A 24,172-nucleotide genomic window follows, 5' to 3' on the forward strand; every position below is an offset into this window, starting at 1 on the left:
GAAGTGTTTCCAAAATGTAGAGTTATCGATGTATGTGAAGCAATTGTTTTTAAAATGTTGTGATATTGTTTTTTAAAAGTTAAATTCTATGCAAAATGGTATAAGTGGACTCTTTAAAAAAGGATAGTGTGTCCCGAATGGGCAAATCCTGTGAGCTCTGGCTCAAGGACTCAGTTATGTGAAGATGGAACTGGAAGGAGAGTGGGGAAGGGGGGCTCAGAGAGAGGCCACGAGGCTGTGCGTTTCCCTTCCGCTCCAGGAAACGCTCATCCCAGGCTCCCAGGGCTGGCTGTGAGGTGCTGCTGGTCGCTTCTGCTTTTTCCTCACTGTGTTGAGCAGTCATTAGAAACGTCTGGGAATGGGAAAGGAACAGGGAAGCAAGGGACTGGCTATCTCTTCGGTAAACTGCCAATGAGATTTTAGATTCTTTGGGAGAGAAGAGTAACAAGAAAGAAAGAAGGAATTTTGAATGCTTGCAAAGCCACTGGGTGTTTGGAAGTCAAAGAGGTAAAGTGTGAATACTAAATTAAAGATTAGCCAAAAGGCTACTTAATTGTACTTAGATGCTTATATTTACTTAAATCATTCTTTAAGTATGCAGCAAGACTTGAACTATTATTTTTAAAAATACTGATGCCTTTCCTGTTAGTGACACTGCATTCTAATTTTTTAAAAGCATTAAAGAACAGGGCTGTATCTAACTGAGACCTATCAACAGCACACTGAACTGTGACTGAGGCAACGGGTGCTAGTTCAGCCAGTCTCTGATCCTGAGTCAAATACTTAACTTCCAGGGCCTACATTTTGTTCATCAGCATCATTTTGGCTAGCAATTAATTGATTTGTGAGGTCATTTTAGTCGTATACACACTACTCCATGGCTTCTTGAGAGAGCTCTATCAACGCCGAATTAGAAAATAATGTCTTTCATGATCAAGTAATTTTTGAGTAGATGATATCCAAGGTGCTTTCTAGCTCTCAACGTTTTACGAGGGAAAGATGTCTTTGATCTACTGTCTACTTTTGCTGCTCAAACCTATAGCTCTAAAATGACAGCAAAGATCATAGTCTGGTCCTCACAGAATTTTGGAAAGGCAGGAATTATCATTCTTGCTTAAAGTAAACTGCAAAAAGGGCACTCTCTCGTTGTGCCCCAGGGCTAAGTGAGAAGAGGAAAGCCAGCTCAGAGCTCTTCTACTAGGTGTGTGTTGACCATACTGGCCTGGGATACACACTTCATCTAACCACCCATTACAACAAAACACTTCCATGTGCAAAAGAGGATCACCCTCTGTGGGTGGTTTCTGATTTTCCTGTATAAAAGCAAAGTGTTACAAACAGTCCTATCTGAAGTGGCTTAAAAGAAAAGCCAATTGGAAAATCCCCTTAACATCATGATAAAATCATTCTGTTGAAAGTTGTTTGCAGAGTGGCCTTGGCCAACCGTGGAGTGAGGTTCTCCTCACATCGCTAAGGTGACACCATTCAGCAACTGCTGTCTCTTAATGGAGGCTGCACTTCATAGAGGGTGGGGATGGGTGCCCAGAAGGGAGGAAGCTGGAAGGACATGGGAAGGGGAGGGGAAGAACCAGAAAGGGGTTGGTGAAGGAGAAAATAGAACAGTAAACAGGATGAACTTTATGGAAATGAATATCAACCTTGTAAGCCAATTACTTTGCTATCGCCTTCAACAAGGCAAGTTTACTTCCCTCCTGCCATTTTGCCTTTGTCACTTGGTGGCGCCTGGTGGTTTACATTACCACACTGGAGGACTCAAGAGGACTTAGGGGCACCTGCCAGGAGCTGGGGGGTGGGGTACAGAAAATTTCCATGGAAAGGCAAGAGAGCAGTATGTGTTGGTAGGAGGAGTGGGACCTGAAATGCAATTTTCTTCTTTGAAGTCCTCGCTATTTGCCATAATCCGTTCTTTCAGTAAGTGTGTGCCTATTATGCACTGGCGACGTGCAAGGAAGGGGTTGTGGATATGGCAAACAAGCCAGCCGTGGCTGAGCTCTCCGTTCTTCGCACACACTACCTTACTTACTCTACCACTAGCTCATTGAGGATGGAGACTCTACCACTAGCTCATTGAGGATGGAGTTCAACTCTTACAAACCTTACTCATCTACACACCCAGAAGAACTCTGAGCACCTTCAGACACTCATGAACGTTAAATCCGGGTTGACAGACTTGGCCTTCATGGTAATTTTGCCACTAGCCTATGTGGGGAGAGGGAATAGATGAGCTTTCCATGGCTGCCTTCAGAGTGGAGGTCATACGGTCTGGGATGTCGTATAACCTGCTCAAAGCTGATTTGCATGAAACATTTACTTAATTTATTAGACCAAATGCAGGCATGGCCTCAGACCAGATCTGAGCTCCCCCTTCCCAGACCAGCTACTGGGCTTCTCATCCTCCAACAGCTTGTTGTCAAATCGGCAAAAGGCTTGTAACTGAGGGGTTCACTGCTCAACTTCCGCTTTTCTCACTCTGAGTAGAACTTGGTTTATTTTGCTAAGTATCCTTTAGAGGCCAGAAAGATTTGTGTTCTTGCTTTTCCTGGATTAAAGCAATGATCTCAGACGGAATTTATTTGCAAAGGGAAAGACACAATGCTTGAAAGTGGGGCAAAATTGAAGACCTATATCTTTGGCTCTTCGCTCTTTTTATCAATATGATTCACGGGTCCCTGAGAGTCATTTGGTCTTGCCTCTCCTCCCGCCTCCACCAGTCACTTGCTCGGTACTCTGCCAGCATAAAAAGCTCCTGACTTTGCCAGGCCCCTGTAAACAAATGTGGCTGAACTGATCAGTGTGAGAGTGATTGTCCTCCAGAGGGAGAAGGGATGAATAAAGCCACCACATAGAGGCTCTTTCACCATCTGCACCTGCCAGCTGAAAAAGGGATGCTCCAGTCTCATCTACTTCCCTGTCGAGGGGCTGGGTTCTCAAACTGACCACTCTTTACAGTCCCAAAGCTGAAAATTCTTAGAAATTGCAGCAAAAAAGTCAGATGGGACACACCTCTACTTCCTTGATGGTCTTTGCAGACAACAGAAGGATGACGCCCACTCCAAGGCAGAACACGCCTGTGGCAAAAAAGCCGGAGAGGATTTTGTTGGCTGAGAGCTGTAGCCGGTAGGCGGGCAACTGCTGCTGCTTCACGGCACTGTTGTCTGGCAATCTGGACTGGCAGTCCTGGGATATCCTCTTCATGGTGGTTCTGCGGGTGACCCAGATATACTTCTGAGACATTTATAACATTACTGCTCAGCGTAATACCACATAATGGTAATACTGAGAATTACGTGACTCTTCCTTTGCACTCGCGAAGTCTCTGTTCCTGGAATTATTTCTTAACCAGACCCGATATTCAGCAGCAGCACAGCTCCCTTCGATCAGCCATTGTTGGGTATATTTTACTTAGGCTCAAAAAGCTTGTTGTGCTAACTGCCATGCCTAGGAGGAACAGTCCCCAGCAGGTCTGTATAAACCAACATCTGGCAACACTGGGAAGCAGTTACAACGGGCTATTTCTGGGACGTGGTGGCTAATTCGAGGCAACCCTTCCTGAAAGGGGGAAAATGGATTTATCCTTGAGAACTTGCCCAAATCCTTCAAGATTAATACAAATAATAGAAGTGAGTGCTGTCAGCTTTTCCCAAATGTGGCTGTCCCTTAACGTGAATATAAACTAAGTTGGGAAAATGCTCTCAGATTACAGCTAACTTTGCTCTTTGTGATAATGAGGAAGGGAGAAGCAAACAGGGATTGCAGAACACAGGAGACTAATCTCAGTAGTTTCCAATTTTTTCATCCATAAGAAAGGCTCTGGCAGAAAGTGTAGATGAAAAACATCTCCTAACCTTTCCTCAAGCACGCGCTTTGAAGTAGCCCAAATGATGCAAGAGAAAGGGAGAGCAAAATAGATAATCATTTAAATGTTCAATATTGCAATATGGTATTATTGGGTTTTTTTTTCACTTATTCGAAATCCACTAACATCATTTTCATTACGCTATTAATAATTACTTCCTCTTCAAGATGCATTTAAGATGTAGAATTAGGATTTAAAAAAAATTAGGTAGCATGTGAGCTTCTAATTTTCCTTTTTTTATTAGCATTCGGCAGAGAAGCCATGTTGGACTATTTTTGTATTAAAGAAGACAATGACTTTGGCAAATCTACCTAGTTTAAAAGAATACAAAACAAATGCAATTACTTACACTGGGAGGTTTCCAATTCAGAGTCAAAGCTTTCCCTTGCAAAACTGGAAAAAAAGCAGAACACCAATGGGGACTTTTCAGCGAGCCATTTGAATCTGGCTTGGAGGTGGTGACGAGTATGGCTGTTGGTATCAGACAGATCTGTGTGAGAAGACGGCAGTGAACACTCCTAGTTCACATCTACTATTTGTTTTACTAAATAAACATGGTCAAGAACTTGAGTTTAAAAGGCAGTAACAGGCTGTGAGATTAGATTATGTGTGCAGAGTTGGCCTACAAAATATCAGGTATGTTTGCAATCTAGGTACTTGTTCCAACATTCGGTGTGATTATAGTACATATGTAACACCTACCAGAAGGGTCATGACAGTAACAAATCAAGAACAGTATTTCTTAGGCTTTTTATAAAACAACAAAACCAACCTAACCAAAATCCCAAACTAAAAGATGCTTCACAGGAGTATATTAGGGTTTTCCAGAGAAACAGAACCAATAGATCTAAATGTATATATAGATCTATCATAAAGAATTGGCTCACGTGATTACAGAGGAGGCTGGTAAGTCCAAAATCTGCAGAGCTGATGTTCCTCCAGTTTGAGTTTGAAGGCCAAAAGCTGCCACAGAACCAGGAAGAGCCGATGTCACAGTTTGAAGGTCATCAGGTAGGAAGAGCCGATGTTTCAGTTGGAAGGCGGAATTCTCTCTTACTTGGGGGAGGGTCAGCCCCCAAAGGGCTAAGTTTAGCTATAGCTTGAATGAATTCTCATGCTGTGGTGGCTTTCTTTCTTTTTCCTTTAACTTGCTGAGCTTGAGCCAGAGTCCTGCAGGATGGAACGTGTTCCCCTATCCTTTGAATCCCCCTGTGTGTGGCTTCTAGCCCACAGAGGTGCACAAACAGCAAGTCGCTGGTGTGTGGAAGCATGTGATTTGCCGGAGTGTGATGTGCTACGCTGCTGAACTCCTTTAACATTTCACAATATCTGAATGTGGAACTTCATATACCAGTAATGGCATCTGTTTGCTTTATTATCTCATTTGTTATATATGCCAGACTCCCCAGATAGATAGCCATGGTGTCCTGAAGTGAATATAGGAGATCTGGGTTTGACTTCTGCTTCTGCTACTTAAAGTAGTGTGTGTCCTTTCTGAGATTCAGTTTAATCATCTATAAAATATAAATAATAAGACGTTTCCTCCAGAACTATTTTAATGATTAACTGTGACAGACTATATATATTCTTCTTAGGAAACTAAGGAGAATGACAACTATATGCAATGTGGGATCCTTCACTGGATCCTGGAATAGAAAAAGGACATCAGTGGAAAAACTGGGATAATCCAAATAAAGTCTGTAGTTTAGTTAACTGTATTGTACCCATGTTGATTTCTCAGTTTTGATAACTGTACTATAGTTATACAAGACCTTAACATTGGGGGATGCTAGGGGAAGGGAATATGGAAATCCTTTATACTATTTTTGCAACTTTTCTGTAAGTGTGAAATTATCTCAAAACAAAGAATTAAATAAATGAATAAGAGTTGTAGTTACATTGTTGTCTTTTATTTGTTTACAAAGTGCCGCATATCCTTGCAGCTCCTGCCACCAGTAGTACCACCGCCACCCTTCACACTGGGACTAGGCGTCACAGTTTCAAATCTGTTCCACACATACCATCTCATGAAATCCTCAGCAATCCTGCAAGATAGTATTCCCATTTCACAGCTGATGAAACAGGCTCAGAGAGGGAAGGCGCTTGCCTGAGGCTGCCCAGATGCTCTTTCCCTCTCTTGCACAGTCACATCAGAAGCCAGTTGGTGAAAGAAAAACTCAGTCTGCTTAACAAAAATCACACACAAGCCAGTGATACTTTATTATACAAGGGAGTTGGCAAAGGACAGATTCATTTTTGTAAAAGAATCCCCACCTAAGATTCCCAGTGGTCCATCTGGTGATACAATCAACTTAATAAAACAATAGCTGATATTTACCAACTGCTTGCAATGGGCCAGAGCCATGCAAATCCCACCACGAAAACAGGAATTTTCATTAGGACCCAGACTTAGAAAAGGCCCAGCTTCAAAGATTCTGACTTGCATAGGCTGAGGACTCCCATTTCCAGAATTTCAAAAACCTCCTTTCTTATCTAAGTGAGAGAAAAGAAAAAAAAAGGTTAAGATCAAGAAAAGATGGTCTTGGTGAATAAATTCAACCATCTGGAGTCCCTGGTATTTATGCAGCTGTTATGGCCAGAATCAGGAAGAGCAAAACCTGCATTTTATTCAGAGTTGAAATATTTACGTAAGTAAAGGAAGCGGTACTATATAAGACATCAATTTCATTAAGATGTCCTTTTGTTTGTACAACATTCAACATAAAATCTCATAGAAAAATCTTTTTCAAGATATCCAAAGTGTGCGTATAGACTATACACAATACTTTAATGCAGGATAACTGTTAATAATGACATAATCACAATAAAAATAAGTATGGGTTAAAACGGTTTTTTTGAATACTATTTCTCCCTCATTATTATAATTAGAAAACCAGTGATGGTTTACTCAAGTTTAACATTATAACTGAAATAATCAAATATGACCTCACGTGCCTGACATCAAGTTGGTTAAACTAGTTTTAAAAAACCAGTCAGGGGACTTCCCTGGTGGCGCAGTGGTTAAGAATCCGCCTGCCAATGCAGGGGACATGGGTTCAAGCCCTGGTCCGGGAAGATCCCACATGCTGCGGAGCAACTGGGCCCATGTGCCACAACTATTGAGCCTGCACTCTAAAGCCCGCAAGCCACAACTACTGAGCACTTGTGCCACAACTACTGAAGCCCGTGTGCCTATAGCCCATGCTCCACAACAAGAGAAGCCACCGCAATAAGAAGCCCACGCATCGCGACAAAGAGTAGCCCCCGCTCGCCGCAACTAGAGAAAGCCCGCGGGCAGCAACAAAGACCCAATGCAGCCAAAAATAAATAAACTTATTAAAAAAAAAAAAAAAAAACCAGTCAGTTCAGGAGACTGTGTATATGTGTGTGTGTGTGTATGTGTGTGTGCTGGGAACTGAGAAAATGGTTTTTAGCTTAACTCGCCAATCAATTATAATCAGGTTTGGTCATTCTGAGGATATAGTTTTATATAGTAAATTAATTCATTCAACATGTTTGGAGGAATGATTGCAAGCTTCTTTGATAGGTACCGCCGTGATTTATTTCTGGTTGGTGACTGGCAGCCGTGTTTATTACTGCACAACCCTATTCTCTCCAATAGCTACTTCTAAGCATCAGGCTAGATTGAAAGATTAGTCACATGATAACATGGTGGGTGGCAAATCAATTTTTCTTTCTTTTTTTAAAATTTCAATTATTTTTTAAAATCTATTTTTGGCTGCGTTGGGTCTTTGTTGCTGCATGTGGGCTTTCTCCAGTTGCAGTGAGCGGGGGCTACTCTTCGTTGTGGTGTGCAGCCTTCTCATTGCAGTGGCTTCTCTTGTTGTGGAGAACGGGCTCTAGGCGCGCAGGTTTCCATAGTTGCAGCATGCGGGCTCAGTAGTTGCAGCACGCGGGCCCTAGAGCGCACAGCCTTCAGTAGTTGTGGTGCACGGGCTTGAGAGCGCAGGCTCAGTAGCTGTGGCGCACGGGCTTAGTTGCTCCGCGGCATGTGGGATCTTCCCGGACCAGGGCTCAAACCCGTGTCCCCTGAACTGGCAGGCAGATTCTCAACCACTGTGCCACCAGGGAAGTCCCTCAATTTTTCACATTATGATGATAATGGATTACTTTCATAAATATATAATGAGCTAATGCTGTTGCTATTCAGTATTCAGTCGGTTTTAATCCACTGAGACATCAAAAAAATTTCCCCACTCCCCAAAACCAAAATAGCCCTCTAATTTAAGTAAGTGGGTTTTTGGGTATGTGGAGATGCAGGTAATGAGGCAAGTTTGTGCTCCCCCACCTCCAAGTGCATTTATAAGGATGAAAAGGCAAAGATGATTGTGTCTCTAAAACAAGGCACAGGGAAATATGCCAAGTCCTCTAGATCTTCCTGTTTCTCAAAGATGCAGTATAGATGTGGTCCCCAGTGGGCCAGAGGACACTGGTCATTTAATGAAGAAAAAAAGCTGATTCCTATAAAACACATGGAAAGGATACAGTTATATGTAAGGGGTGAGATGGCCTGTATAATTGTAGTTACTTCAGAGTTAAAAGAAATCATTTCAAAGGCCAGAATGTGCTGGTTCCCCATGTCAAAGACTTTATTGCTGTGTTTGAACTCAAGTTCAGATTGAAAAAAAAAAAAAAAAAAGATTAAAGGCATTGCTGGATTGCTAGTTACACGGTACCTCGGGAATGTCCATCATCCTTCTCAACTTCTGATCTCTCCAATTCCAGTCAAAAACCAGAAACTTTAAGGGGTTCAAATTAAGGCCACCTGAAAGAGACAGGGAGAGAGTTGCTACATTAAAGAACTTATGACATAAGCTTATTAAAATGATTTTTTATTCCTCTGGTTGCTTTTTTGCCTCATTTGCTCTTTTCTCCCCCAGCAACTAATCTCTGCACATTAAGTGCTGTCCCTGTCTGATGGAAAACAAATGCAGCACTCAGAGACTTACTCTCCTTACAATCTTATCACTGATTCTCAGGGAAGCAGGGAAGCTGCTCTTGCTAAGCTCGTGAAATGCTCAAGTTCTGGCAAAGAATCAGTCCCAAGCCTCCATTTCATGAAGCCCCAGAGGGTAAAGTGTCATTCCCGACAGGGATTTGATAAGACATATCCTGCAATTTGGGACAGTGACCCTTCAGAGGAGTTGAGTCCAACCGAGTCTGCATGACTCTGAAGAGGTGAGTCGGCAGAAGGATGAGGACAGGGTTGGGAGGTTAATTTCAGGCAAAAAAGAAAGTTAAGATGAATGGGCTCTATTCAAAGCCTGCTATCCTTTGAGGAGACTGGTAAACCACTTAAGGACTCATTCCTGCTGTCTTCCTGTCTATCTAGAGACAATTATGGAGTGTGGGGCTGGAGGGGACCTCAGGGATTGTCTGTTCCTCAGGGGTCTCAGAGTTGGGCAGTTAGTTTTTCCCACTCCACACGTTCTGCCCACTGCCCCAAGCTATCACACCTGGAAACATAATGAAGCCTTCCTTTATCCTGCAGCACTTCCCCTCAATACTGGTTACTTCAATAATTTCCCCTCTGCCCTAAAGACTTTTTCATGCTTCTTATAACTACGATGCCTCTTATTTAAAACTCTCTCTGTAAATTAAAAATGATGGAAATTAAGAAAGACAATGGGTTGACAGTGTTCCCTTAAAAATAATTGACTGCTGATGGGACAGCAAACAGGTACAGCCTCTCTGGAAGGCAACTGGACATTATATAATAGGAGCTTTAAAATGCTTACTGTTTGATAAAATAATTCTCCTTCTCTGGCATAGCCCAATAAAACACCAGAAACTTAAGCATAGTTACTTATAAAGATGATCACTGTGTATTACTTATAATAGCAAAACAAATTAGAAACAACCCAAATATCCTACCATAATAGAATTGCTAAACACCAATATAACTTGGGGTCAATATCCAAAATATATAAAGAACTCGTACAACTCAAGGGAAAAAAACCAAATGATTTGATTTAAAAATGGGTGGAGGAACTGAATATACAGTTTTTCCAAAGGAGACATCCAAATGGCCAATAAGTACATGAAAAGGAGCTCAACATCACTAATCATCAGGGAAACACAAATCAAAACCACAACGAGCTATCACCTCATACCTGTTAGAATGACTGTTACCAAAAAGACAGGAGATAACAAGTACAGGCAAGGATGTGGCGAAAAAGGAACTTGTGTACTGCTGGTGGGATTGTAAATTTGTGCAGTCATTATGGAAAACAGTATAGAGGTTTCTCTAAAAATTAAAAATACAACTACCCTATGACCCAGCAACTCCACTTCTGGGTATATATCCAAAGGAAATGAAATCACTGTCTTGAAAAGATATCTGCACCTCCCATGTTCACTGCTACACTAATTCCAAAAGCCAAGATTTAGAAACAACCTAAGTGTCCATTGACAAATGAATGGATAAAGAATATGTCACACACACACACACACACACACACACACAGAGCAGTATTATTCAGCCATAAAAAAGAAGAAAATTCTGCCACTTGTGACAACATGGAGGGACCTTGACAGCATTATACTAAGTGAAATAAGTCAGATAAAGACAAATACTGTATGATCTTCCATATATGTGGAATCTAAAAAAAACCAAAAAACAAAAATGAACTCATAGGTACAGAGAATAGATTGGTGCTGGGTGCCAGAGGTAAGAGGTGGGAGAAATAGATGAAGGTGGTCAAAAGGTAAAAACTTTCAGTTATAAGATAAGTGCTGGGGATGTAAAGTACAGCATGGTGAGTATAGTTAACAATACTGTACTGTATATGTGAAAGCTGCTAAGACAGTAGATCCTAAAAGTTCTCATGACAAGAAAAAAAATTGTAACGATATGAAGTGACTGATGTTAACTAAACGTACTGTAGTAATCATTTTACACATCACATATACCAAATCATGTTGTACACCTTGGCCAATACAATGTTATATGTCAATTATATCTCAACAAAACTGGAAAAAAACTCAATAGAATATTATGCAGCCATTAAAAATGAAAGATTAAAACTATTTCTTGACAAGCAAAGTTCTCATGAGATATATTAAGTAGAGAAGACAGGTTATAAAGTTATGATATGCAGTATGATCTCCATTTATAAAAATATATAGATAAATGCATAGAAAAAAGACTGAAAGGAAATATATTTAATATTAACTAACAAGACATTACCTCTAAAGTGACTTATTTTCTTTTCTGTACCTTTTTGCATTTTACAAAGGCTCTTATAATTAGAAAATTCCTTTCCTTATTAAATAAAACAATACAATTCTGTCTGTAAGTGTACTGATCCCAATGTTATGGAATATCTTTTGATGTTTGGAAACTCTCCTTAATATATCATATATATAAACATCTTAAGTCATAAACAGCTACATAAAATGAGTTACGTGCCATTTGTCTTGCTTTGTTAGACTTTCAGTTTTTGGAGTGCTGGAATTGTTCTCTTTAAACACTTTGTATGTAGCCTAACATCTGTAGTCAATGAATATTAAGCCATTCATCCAATCAGAATCAGAAGAGTTATTTTCATTAGTATTATAAATAAATCAACAGCTCCTTAAATGATTTTTCCACTCCTTAGATGAAATAAGCTTTCATGGTGAGTTTTCACAACTCTGTAGACATATAATTTCAACAATCTGGACAACTTCGTTTTCTCACTCTCTCTCTCTTTTAAATATTAAATATGGAGAAGAGTGGCCCTGTTGCCTGGGGGACCTGGCAACACATACAAAACATGTGGAATCCAGGAAGGGGAGAGGTGAGTCTTTGGCTCAGAGCTGTGGGAGAGGGAGGGCGCATCCCTGGCCTCTCCAGCTGCCCAGCCGATCTCTCCCACCTCCGCGTCTCACAGATCGACTATGAGCACCTCTCATCTGCTCCTTCGCTTTCAACACCCTCCTAGGGCCACAGAACAAAAATCCAGCCAATCACCGTGCAAGGGCCTGCCTCCAAAATCGGACTTTCTTTCCAACTGAAGCACAGGCTACCACAGCCCACGAAGTCTCCAACCAAGAAAAGTGGTCTCTTTAATAAAAGTAATAACTAGTATTTGTTGAGTTCTTAAGGTGTAACACTCACTGTGTTTAGCTTTTTATTGGCATAACAATCCTTTGAGGTAGGTGCTATTACTATCTCTGTCTTTCAGATAAAGAAACAGTTTTAGAAAGGTTAAGAAACTTGCCAAGTCACAGAGCTGGTAAGCTGCTGGACCTGGGATTTGCAACCATAGATTTGAGTCTGCAATAGGGGCTCTTAACCTCAACACGTATTGACTACTTATTGTCTCCTTTGGATATACCCCATGTATCTGCCTGCCTGCTTTTGATTCAGCTGTTGTCCCATTCCTGAATGCTCTTCTCACATCTCCATACTTCGAAGATCCTATTTTAATCCTACCCATACTTCAAAGATCAGTTAAAGATCCTTTCCTCTGTAAAGCCTTCCCTGCAGATTCAGCCACCATAACAACCTCTTCCTCATTTCAACTCCTATAGGACTTAGAAGTGCTTGTTTGGACCTTGGCATTTACTGCCTCATGTTGTCAGTCTCATCCTATGCACATTTATCTCTTCAACTGGATCAGGAGCTCCTTGAGGGGGAAAGGCCCTGGAACCGGGAAGGCCTAGAATGAGAGATCTTGGGAGGGGCTACGTGACCCGCCAAGCTTCAGTTTTCTCTCATAAGAAATAAGAATGCTAGCCTGCAAGGATGCTATGAGTACTTCTACTCAGCACAGCACTGAGTACAAGTAGGAACTCAAAAAATATTTGTTTCCCTTCCTTGCCTGGGGCCACCAAGTTTGCTACTTCCTTGTAATTGCACAGACCTCTGCATGTAGTGGGTTCACTTACCCAAGGTTTTCATCTGGAGAGAAACACTAGTATTTTTAGCTCTTGTTTGCTTCCTTGCAAATGACCATCTCTATACTGAGATACTATATTGATGAACACATTACTATTAGATATGTAAAAATCCAGGAGTAGCTCCAGGCAGTTATAAAATAAAGTTGTTAAACAAGTAATTTGGAAATGAGTATTTAAAAGAAATCTTTAATCTGTCTGGCAGGTAGAACATGTACTAAGATCATCAGCAGGTCAGCAGGTTTTTAGGCTACTGGCTTTGAGAAAATCAACAAACTATAAAAACCCACCTGTGGATGCTGTCTGGAATACTTTCTGGGTAAAGCACTAAAAGAGAAACACATTCGCGAGAACTGTTCTAGAATGCTTGTATTTCATCCATAGAAACTGCATTTTTGTTTCAACATATCTTCTAAACCAGCCCTCAATTGGAATGGGAGTCTTGGGGAGCCAAGACTCAATTAAGTGAGAGGGAAATATTCAACACATTCAGCTATACAAATTCCAGAGGCTGCAAATTGGTGGAATAGATTGTGGACCCACTAACCTGCTTAAAGCAACTGGAATTTGAATGTATTTAGATGGGCATCAGTACCACAGATTGCCACAGTCCTTATCATTCCCTATTGTACTACACCTGCTGGCTGGCTTTAGAGACTAAAGGCTAAGTTTCGAACTCCTGAATTAACACAGAGGTCTGGTTTCACTACATCACACATGTGGTTTCCCAATCTCACAAACACTCAGCTCTGAGTAGGAGTGTCACTACGTCTTTTCATACCTTGTTTAATGAGTTCTTTAATCCTCCCTGGAGTTCCCACACCCAGGTGTACCACACGCTTCTCCAGCAATTTTACCTGTTCTTGGACCTATTCCAAAATGGAAGAGAACAAAGAAAAGAAGAGTCATTGGAAAGTTCAATCATAGTCAAATTTAGAGCATTTAATCTAAAAGCTAAGAAAGTAAAAAAGCAAATGGGGCTACTCTTGTTTAGGGTCAATTTCCAGGGCAAAGAAGGTTAACATCAAGACAGAAGAGCATCTTCCTGGAAAACTGGTTAAGTCTCTAAAGAGTCCAGGGCTCAAACCTCAGCTTCTGTACGGAAACCTCAGAGCACAGAGGAGTAGTGACTACTGTGGGAGCAGAGGCGGGGAACGCAAAGAAAATCGGAACGGTCGTTCAGTATGTTATAAAAGGAAGGCACCGAAGAACACGCTTGCTAAGGAGATAAGGAAAAGAGGCTGAAGTGAAACAACTGAGGTCTGGAAGTGGTCCTTAAGGATCACTTCCACCCCCCACTAGGAACCACAGGCCCTTGCTTACCTTTATGTGTTTTGCGAATAATTTCATGACTTTGCTGTCTCCTTTGAATGCGGTCATTGACCTGATGAAAAGCAATAGATTTACGCAGAAGAAAAATCACTCATTCAGGGCCATGTGGACCACTTATTACATCTTAAGTATTACATCATATTTATTCAAAATAATATGCACATTTATGTGTGTCTATATGTACATATGTATGTGGATAGATATGCACACACAATATTCTGATTTTCAGGTTAGTCCATCTCTGGAATGAAAGCGGGGTGGCCTTTAATCAGGCATGCATCTGGGTTGGCTTCTAAGTCTCAGGCACACGGTTAACTTTACTTAGGTTTCCTTGATTATTGAAACATGTGGATTTGCCCTTCACTTGTGTTAAAATGAAAACCACAGTCCCAAAATGGTGTCACTCATGCTAAAGGCCCATGATACCGAAACCCAGATTTAATACTTCATCTAATTGCAGTTTCAACTTTTCTGAGAAACGTAATCTTAATCAACCAGTCTGGAATCTCTGGCCAAGAACCAGTAAGGTAATCTGTCCTGTGGGCTCTTTCCATACCAGAGAGGAAGATAAAACCCTTGCCATTTCTGCACCCCCCACCTAAAAAGTAGTCTTTCTTTTCTTTTGTTAATGGCTCCATTGCTCCACCCTTTTTCCTTTTTTTCTGGCTGCGCTGTGCAGCAAGTGGGATCTTAGTTCCCGACCAGGGATCGAACCCGTGCCCCCTGCATTGGGAGCGCAGAGTCTTAACCACTGGACTGCCAGGGAAGTCCCTCCACCCTTTTTCCTATTAAAAACTTTCATTTTGCACAACCCCTCGAAGTGCCCTTTTAGTTGCTGGCTGGGTGCTGCCTGATTCACGAATCGTTGAGTTAAGCCAATGTGATCTTCAAATTTACTTGGTTGAATTTTGTTTTTTAACACCTGTAATACAAAAGTTCTGTATTTTAGGTCCCTGGCAGAGAATTTATCTTCAAACTCTGCAGTACAGTTCTCATAAAAAATTTGTTCGTGAGAAATATCTTAGCAGTGATGTCAGCCCGTGCTCTACAGAGCCCAAGGGCACGTACGAAGGTCTGTGTGTGGATGCCCTGAGGGGACAGGGGTAAGCTAGCAGGGAGGAGCAGGAGGGCTTATGTCCTTCATTCAGAGCAGCCCCCCTACTTTTATGGACTTTGCAGAGTGAGCTGATCTGTAAAAATTTATATGTGGAAATGCTTTGGGTATAAATGGATATAAATTGGGTATAAAAGAACAATCTTCTAGTTGATGTTTGGGAATAGAATATGGGAATACTGCTCGGAATATTACTTTCCTTTATATATCATTAATATACTTGAGAAATATTACTGACCAGTAGGAATAAATGAATTTACAAAATAGTGACTCATGCTACACATGTTCTGTTGCACTTGAGTCTGTACTTACACATGACCTTTCTCCATGGCGAGGTTAACTAAGAAGACAATTTAGGGGACATATTTAACATAACTCATGGTTCTCAAGAGAACAGATATTCTTACAAAAGTTAGCATTATTCAGTATTAGCCTTTATGAATAAGGTTTGTTATGCCTGCTCAGAAATCACCTTCTGCAAATCACCTAACCTTGAAATGGATCATAATATTACTGAAGACATAAAGAAACACTGAGAATTGGCAAATGAAGTATGACAACTTAGTGCTTCTATGCCCATCAGAAAGGCATTTATGTATGGTAAAAACTCAAATCAATGTGACAACTTGTTTTTAAGAGGCCACCTCCAGGCCAACTTCTTTGCCATTAGTGTTTGAATCTGAAATGAGTTCTGTGGTGGTAGTCTTTAAAACACTGAAATGTCAATGTGAACTCTTATGATTTCAGAACCAGCAAGTATGGCTGTCCAGAAGCAGTTGGAGTCTTGAAGATCAATTATGTTTGGAGCAGAAATAGTTAAAAGAAACACTTTCCTTTTACTGAAAGGGTGTGTGATACAATTTAACGTGTGTGCCTAGCAGAAAGGATCTGAAGGACTATTAACAAAGCTTAAAAAACTACTTTTCTAAATTCATGGTCAGATTAGCTCATTTAGAAAAACAGATGCTAAATAACTACCGAGAGTCTACTTTGCACATTAATCTATTTGATCAAGTTCCTTTTTCTTTAGGACTTGGATTTTCCTGTTTTGTCTCCAGTCAAAGCCTAGTGCAGAGCTTGGCCCTGGGAGAGGGTGAGTCCCAGGAAATCCCATTTTACTCTGACGTCTCTTCTCTGAAAGCTGAATGTTACTACAGATCCAGTGGAAGCCTTTTTGTTTATTCTACAAAAGCTACAGTAAATGAAAAGGTATGTGAAGGTACTTAGTAAAGCACCGACTGTCTTTTTTTTTTTTTTAATTTTAATTTTATTTATTTATTTATTTATGGCTGTGTTGGGTCTTCGTTTCTGTGCTAGGGCTCTCTCCAGTTGTGGCAAGTGGGGGCCACTCTTCATCGCGGTGCGCGGGCCTCTCACTATCGCGGCCTCTCTTGTAGCGGAGCACAGGCTCCAGACGCGCAGGCTCAGTAATTGTGGCTCACGGGCCCAGCTGCTCCGCGGCATGTGGGATCTTCTGGGACCAGGGCTCGAACCCGTGTCCCCTGCATTGGCAGGCGGATTCTTAACCACTGCGCCACCAGGGAAGCCCCCGACTGTCTTTAAAACATAGTTTTTACATATAAATTTTTGGTCCACTTGGCATTTATCTCAGTATAAGGAGTGAGATATGGAACCCAGCTTAATTTTTTTAGATGGCTACCCAGTTGTTCCAATACCAAGTAATAAATAATCCATTTTTCCATACTGATTTTTCACTTTTGCCATATCCTGTACTTTCATATGCATATGGGTCTATTTCTGAACTTTCAGTTCTGTTCCACTGTTCTGATCTGTCTGTCACACGTGTGCCAGTTCCATACTCTTTTAATTATTGAGACTTTGTAATATGTTTTCTTTAAAAAAACAATCTGATAGATACTTGAGAAACATGTGCCATTATAGGCATTATAGGCATAGTATCCTCACTAGCATTCTTTTTTAGAATTTCGCCAGCTATTTTTTCTTCTGTATTTTCTCATATGAACATAGAACTAGTTTATCTAGTTTAAAAAACAATTCTATAGGAGTTTCATTGGGAATCTGTGAAATTTGTAGATTATTCTAGGTAAAACAGACATCTTTACATTGAATCTTCCTATTCAACAATATGGTACTCCTTTCTGTTTAAGATCTTCTGCATCCCTTATGTAATATTTTCTTCATCTAAATTTTGGCTAGTTTTTTCCTTGGTGTTCTATTTTTTCTTGTTACTATTTTAAATTAGATCTTTTCTTTCATTTATTTCTCCAACTGGTTATTGCTTTTATGATCTCCCTGCTTTACCCTTGCGTGTTCTCCACACAGCAGCCAAAGTGATCCTTTAGAATGATTATTCAGATCATGTGACTACTCTGCTCAAAATCCTCCAATGGCACCCCATGTCAGGGCCTTTTGTACCTACTGTCCCCTCTGCCTGGAACACTTTTCTTCCAGATATCTGCTTGGCGTTCTCATTCACTTTGTTCAAGTCTCTGCTCATAGGTCAATCTCCTAAGAGGCTTTCTGTGACTACCCTTTTAAAAGTAGCCCCCATCTTTTTCTATCCATTTGCCATGCTTTATTTTTTTCCTACATAACTTATCACTACTTGACATTATAATGCATATTTATTTGTTTATTGTCTGCCTCCCTTACTGGAAAGTAGGTTCCATGAGAGAGGGGACTCTGTATATTTTGTTCTCCAGCATATAGAACTGCTGTTCTCCAGCATATAGAACTTGTCAGCTCGGCACATATCAGTTACTCAGAAAACAGCTACGAAATGGAACAGGTGAAGCTTCCAACCTAATGAGCTCCAGGGCTCGGATGGCAGAGCCACAGATAATCAGCATCAGGACCGATTTGTTCTCACTGTGGTTTTTCCGAAGTTTCACCCACTTAGGGCAGACTGAAAAAAGACCATGAGAAAAATATTACCCTAAATATAGCAAAATAAGGCCTCCAAAGTTGAATATCCCCCAATTACTTCTTTGTTATTGCTTAAGTAAAATAAAATATGAGCACTGTTTAGATTCTATTCTCTGGTTATTCTAGATATTAAACTAAAATGAAATATCATTAACTTACACCACAAAACATATAATATGCCAAGTAGCTAAATGTGACCAGCTTTAGGACTAAGTTTGTACAAAAAAAAAAAGAAAAGGAAAATTTAAAATGTTTGTAATAATACATTTTCTATATTTTAATTTATGTTTGATGCTTAAAGGCAGTGTTGACTAAACGGGAAAAGAACTGATTTAAAAATGCTACATTTTAGGGACCTCCCTGGTGGTACAGTGGTTAAGAATCCACCTGCCAATGCAGGGGACACAGGTTCGAGCCCTGGTCCGGGAAGATCCCACATGCCGCGGAGCAACTAAGCCCATGCGCCACAACTACTGAGCCTGCTCTATAGAGCCCGCGAGCCACAACTACTGAGCTCACGTGCCACAACTATGGAAGCCCACGTGTCTAGAGCCCGTGCTCCGCAACAAAGAGAAGCCATCACAATGAGAAGCCTGCGCACCGCAACGAAGAGTAGCCCCCGCTCGCTGCAGCTAGAGAAAGCCTGAGTGCAGCAACAAAGACCCAACGCAGCCAAAAATAAATACATATATAAATAAATAATGCTGCATTTTAAAGGGACACTCAGCATAAGATATAAAATGGAAATGATATTAAAATAGCAAACGTTTATTAAACACTGACACTGTGCTAAGCACTTTACATAACTTTTTTAGTTCTCATAATCCATTGAGATTGATTCCATTATTACCTACATTTACATTTGCTGAATTTGAGGCTAAGAAAGGTTTATGAACTCAAGCTGAGTGTCATCAGAATTGGTTAGAATTTTAAAAAAGAATGTTAAATCGCCATGTCTAAACTACTTCATTGTTGGTCACAATAAATGACTACCTAGCATGTATAATCTAGTTATTACTGCCTAAATTCAATCAAAAAGATCAAATTAGATTGTCTGTGCAATAGCCATGGTCTGAATTCTGAACATGGGAACAGAATTTCAGAACCTCAGAGATGGGTTCAAGATCACATAGTCCAACTTCCTTGTCTTTCAGATAACAAAATAGAGTCCTGGAGGAGTCCTCAGTGACTTGTGCCAAGTCAAATAGCAAATTGATGGGGTACCTGCAACTAGAACACTGAGAATTCTCTGGATTCCAGGAGCAATACTTCTAATGTGTTGTAAAACAAAGACAAGACCAAAACCCAAATCCCCAATACCAGAGAAAAACAAGAATAAATTTAAATAAATAAAAATTAATATCAAGATGGACCTAAAAAACCTTCATTTAAAATCCATTTAAGATGGAAACTTGATTTTAAATGAAGTTTTAAAAGTTTTTATTTTAAAGAGATAGGCCTAATGTTTTAATGGAAATAATGAAACTTGATGAATAATTTTTAAAAAAATGAGTTTACTTACTTTCTTTTAGATATGATGAAAGACTGTGAGTCAAATCATTGGCCTTGAGGAAGCAGAAGTCTAGAAATATGAGAAACATGCTTTGTAGAGGATTTTGCAAACACACACATACTCAAAATAGATTACATGTGAATAGTGTATTCTTGAACAGGTTGTACAACATTAATGAATTGGGGACTCATATATTTTAAAGTTGTCTAGCACTTAAAACAACAGCAGCAGCAACAATAAGTAAACTTTTAACTGTCCATCATTTCTTAGAGTAGTGAAATAGAAGCTTGTATCATTCAATGGACTAATGAAGCATCTTTATTTTCAAATCCACGGAATAGGCAATATACAAAGGCAAAGCTGAAATAGCTAACAAATCTATGTGGAGATGCTCAAACTCGTCATCATAGAAATGCAAATTAATACAAAATGAGATAACACTTTGCACACACTTTAGAATGGCAACTGTTAGAAAGATGTATAATACCAAGTGTTGCTGAGAATGTAGGATGATGGAAACTCTTTGTGAACTGTAGGTGGAGGTGTAAAGTGGTATCGCTATCCTGGATGGTAGTAAAATTAAGGTGTATATACCCTATGACCCCAGGATTACATTCCTGAGTAAATAATGGAAAGAAATTCTTGTGTAGTCTGTAAAGAGACATACTGAAGTATATTCATACTAGCATTATTTGTAATACTGGGGAACTAGAAGCAACCTAAAGGTCCATATAGGAGAAAATGGATGAGCAATATGTGGTCGATGAAATCAGTGGAATACTATGTAGCATTTTAGAAGCAATGAAGTAGATGTACTTAAAGCTATACAGGTATCTTGAAAAAGTGTTAAGTGAGGAAAGAAACAGAATGAGAGGTTCAGCACAACATCATTTAAATAAATTGTAAAATGTATCCACACGCAACAATATGATATATTTTACAAGAACGGATACATATTTAAAAATGTATAGTAACACATCATGCCTATGGAGAAAGGAATTTGGAGTGTGGATGGGGAAAAGCGGGAATAATGCATCAAAACACAACATTAACATAACACAGCACAACAACACCATGAAAGAATGGAACGGCTACAATAAAACATAGGAGCCTTGCTCAACCAACAATGATCATGGTCTAGCAATTATGTAGTATTATTAACTCTGTACCTAAGATGTATAAAAAAGCAACATCATGTTTAGCATCCTAATTCATTATAGCAGAAAAAGTCTGTCTATAAACATAGCAGAGTGTTAGGGAGTAAACTATTACTAAATTAAATGAAACTTACGCTGTGCCCCAGCATATATAACTCACAATATGTGAGTAACTAACTTCAAAGATGTTGCCCCCTATACCGTTGTAGAGCCTTTGATGGTCTTTAAAACTGTAATCTCCCAAGTCTGGATATGACCAGACTCACCTGGAGAATTTTGCAAAAAATACAGATTCCTGGAATGGACTCCCCCTTGCTCAGTGAGTCAGAATTCCTTGGGGCTGGGCCTGGGAATTTGCTTTTTAAGTTCCTGGGTGATTCAGCTGCGGCTAGCTTACAGGCATTTAGCACTGATCTAAACCACACTGCAGCTCTCAGGAGGACAGCTGACTTAGCTCTAAGTGATTCCTGCCTCAAAACTCTAATTAAGTTCCCATGTGTATGACATTAACAATGTACATGCACAGTATTAATTGAAAAGACATGTTGCTGCCCTACAGACACAAACAACTTCAAACCACAACCAAGTTAGACACTCAGCAAACTAAATAGGAACAATATTTTATTACTTATATCCATCTTGTATTTATGCCCCTTCCTGAGACTGTTCCAGATAGCCCATGGCGTGTCCCGCCTCTCAAATACCAGAGACCTCCTCTGTGTCCTTGGTCCTGACAGTGTAGTGATGGGCGTTTTCTCTAAAACCTTCCTATGATGCCTTTGTTCACTGTGGCTCAGAATGGCCTAATTTCTTAACTGAAAATGAAAACCTGTTCCTTTTGGCTATAGCAGTATTTTTAACATATTTTAAACATTTTCCCCTCAGCCAACCATGACCACACATTCTTGCCCAACTATATTACTGCACTCTAATGATGATATAATATAATGTAAACTCACTATGGAACTCAAATGACTCCTTAAAGGTTTTTTCTTCTGACTTTTGACTCTCTACAATTCTAGCAAATTACAATGTTCCATGAGGTTACAGAGTAGCGGTGGCCCCATTATCTTACAAGTCCTTCTTCAGGTGAAGGTAAACTCTAACAAAGAACTAGAAGGGAAAATTGACCACTGAGTCAGAGTAAAATCAAACTTCAGTTAAACATTGAAGAGGCTTTGTTATAATAGCTGGTTCCTGAGGATAGAAGAGCCAGGACCTAGCTCTCCTCCTGAGGAACTGCTGTGCTGAGAAGAGTGGTCTCTAACTGCTGCTGGGCTTTCTGATCTCAGTAAGTAGAAAACTCCAGAACGCGCTCATGTGGAAATGAGTTCCTTCAATTCCCTAAAGAGTATTCCTTTTGGAAAAGGAACAGACAGGGGTACTGATGTCTCCAACCCAATGTGCATTTAAAAAACACACACATCATTTTATAAAAGAATTATAAAAATTCAGGGTACGGGCTGTTTTTCAGCTTCTCAAGCCTCTAGAAAGCATAAAGTTGTAATGCAAAAAGGAAATCAAGCTACCCTTGACTTTTTCCAAAAGCAGTGTTAGAGATCTCTAGTAGTCTATATATAGAGAGCTCATCTGAAGCAGTGGTGCCCAAACCTTCTGCGGTTTGATTTTACGACATCTTTTCTTCAATCTCTGTGCAAAAGAGTTACAGGTTATATCATTATTTTGAAATTAATTAAAATCGGTTTTTAAAATAATTTTCCAGTATCTTTTAACTTAATTATAAATACTCTAAGGCAGTAGATCTCAGATGATAGTAGGCTTAAGAATCACACAGGGTGAGGTGTCAGCCTTGCTAAAAATGCAGAATTTTGTCCCTATCTTTAGATGGTTTACTTGAAAAAAGTCTTGACTGGGACCCAAAATACTACCCTAAAAGCAAAACCATGACTAGATATCCATGATAAGGGCAACAACAAAACTAAGATGCTATTAAAGCTAAAGTTCTTATCTATAAAGGATGAGTAAATTAATTATCTATCTATACTTTTGAATGTGTGCTTTATTGTTTTCTTATTTAACTTCTATCCTCATTAAAGATTCTTATTCATTGAAGAACCTGTCCAAAAAAATGCACACCCAATACCTTTTGAATAAAAATTACAAATCTTTCTATTAGGTTGAACAAATACCAGTTAGCATCTGAATGAAGAAATCATCCAACAGTTAAAACTATTAGGTTGAGGAAAGGAGTACTAGCACGTGGAAATATATTAATTAAAAGGAATAACAACAAGGAAGCCTGGCTGTACCTGGTAGGGTTAGTTCTTCTAATTCAATCACTGAGCGATTGCTGCTATAATAGTCCTTCATCAGCTTCTGTAGGTCTTCAGGTGTCCCTGGTTTTGGCTCTGATTTTGCAAGAACATCAGTGATTTTCTTCTGATGAGAAAGAAGTAAAAATTGGAAGACAGATTTTAGGATGGCTTTTGGCTTAGGATAGGTTGATTCCTCTGGCATTTAAACTGTAAGTAGGTTCTGGTGATAGCCAAGTGTGAATGGGAGTTCTAATAAACACACTCGAGAAAACTTAAAAGATACTTCTTGGACATAACTACTGCTTTGAAAAATGAATGGATGATCTAAAAGACTCCTTGTAACTCTTGGTCTCTGCTAGGAGAACCAAAAATTTTGCAGGAGTCTATAATAGGGTACTATTTTCTGTTAAAAGTCAATAAATCTTGTTGCTTGTGGAAACTTCCTTTTTTAAGCCTCAGAAAATGTGTATTCCTGGGAGAGTAGAATTTTGAGAATTTCTTGTGTAACCTGGTTCTTAAGGCACTATTTCAGTTTGGATTTCTGGGGTTAAAGTAAGAGTTGCAGGACTAATCTCAGCAAAGGAGGACACTAAATAGGGGCACTTGAGACCCTCAATTCTCAAGCCTTGGGAGAGACATCTTGAATTGGCCCTATGGAAAGCAGAACAGGAAATACTTTACAACATCTATTTTGATTTGACTTATTTGTGTAGCATGTACTGAATGCCTGCAATGTACTAGGAATGCACAATTGTTCATTTAACTTTCATCATAAACTTCCCTTCTTATTTCTTCCTAGTATTTCACCAAAAATCCAGAAAGAGCCCTTCCTTGCCTCCTACCCCTGCTTTCCCCCCCTCCTTCCATACTATCTTCCTTTTTATACCACTGCCAAGAACAGGCAAAGTTCTGTCAAATGAATTAACTTTAAAAGAACACGTCATCCGTGGGCACATTTTAGCATGACCTCAGCCAAGGCTAAACTAGCTAGCTGGAGTTCTGACCTTGAACCCCAAGAACTTAACACTCCTGAAGGCCATTAGTGTACAAACTATCAAAGAGAAGTTACAGTCGTTTCTTTAAGGACTTGCC

General features: G+C 39.8%; 2 protein-coding genes across 11 annotated transcripts in view; both read right to left on the minus strand.

Moving 5' to 3' along the window:
• Nucleotides 1-5,919, minus strand: part of LOC309660028 (cell cycle control protein 50C-like) — a gene marked incomplete at its 3' end in the record, with an annotated part of 31,519 nt that extends 25,600 nt beyond the window's left edge. The window contains exons 1-3 of the mRNA XM_082460524.1: nt 4,765-5,919; nt 4,227-4,270; nt 3,025-3,223 (exon numbers count right to left, since the gene is read on the minus strand). Of these exons, the coding sequence (XP_082316650.1) occupies nt 3,025-3,216 (192 nt within the window). The 5' untranslated portion in view covers nt 3,217-3,223; nt 4,227-4,270; nt 4,765-5,919. The remainder of the gene's footprint in view (nt 1-3,024; nt 3,224-4,226; nt 4,271-4,764) is intronic.
• A 141-nt stretch (nt 5,920-6,060) lies between these two features.
• The window catches only part of CMSS1 (cms1 ribosomal small subunit homolog), a 392,074-nt gene continuing 373,962 nt past the window's right edge, over nt 6,061-24,172 (minus strand). For all 10 annotated transcript variants that reach the window (XM_082460551.1, XM_082460550.1, XM_082460554.1 and 7 more), the window contains 7 exons: nt 23,075-23,204; nt 19,657-19,716; nt 18,012-18,114; nt 14,105-14,165; nt 13,563-13,650; nt 8,575-8,663; nt 6,061-6,370 (listed from right to left, as the gene is read on the minus strand). In XM_082460551.1, coding sequence (XP_082316677.1) covers nt 6,287-6,370; nt 8,575-8,663; nt 13,563-13,650; nt 14,105-14,165; nt 18,012-18,114; nt 19,657-19,716; nt 23,075-23,204 — 615 coding nt within the window. In that variant the 3' untranslated portion in view covers nt 6,061-6,286. The remainder of the gene's footprint in view (nt 6,371-8,574; nt 8,664-13,562; nt 13,651-14,104; nt 14,166-18,011; nt 18,115-19,656; nt 19,717-23,074; nt 23,205-24,172) is intronic.

Source organism: Balaenoptera physalus (genome assembly GCF_965194825.1).
Source record: "Balaenoptera physalus genome assembly, chromosome: 4".
Classification (NCBI taxonomy): Eukaryota; Metazoa; Chordata; class Mammalia; order Artiodactyla; family Balaenopteridae; genus Balaenoptera; species Balaenoptera physalus.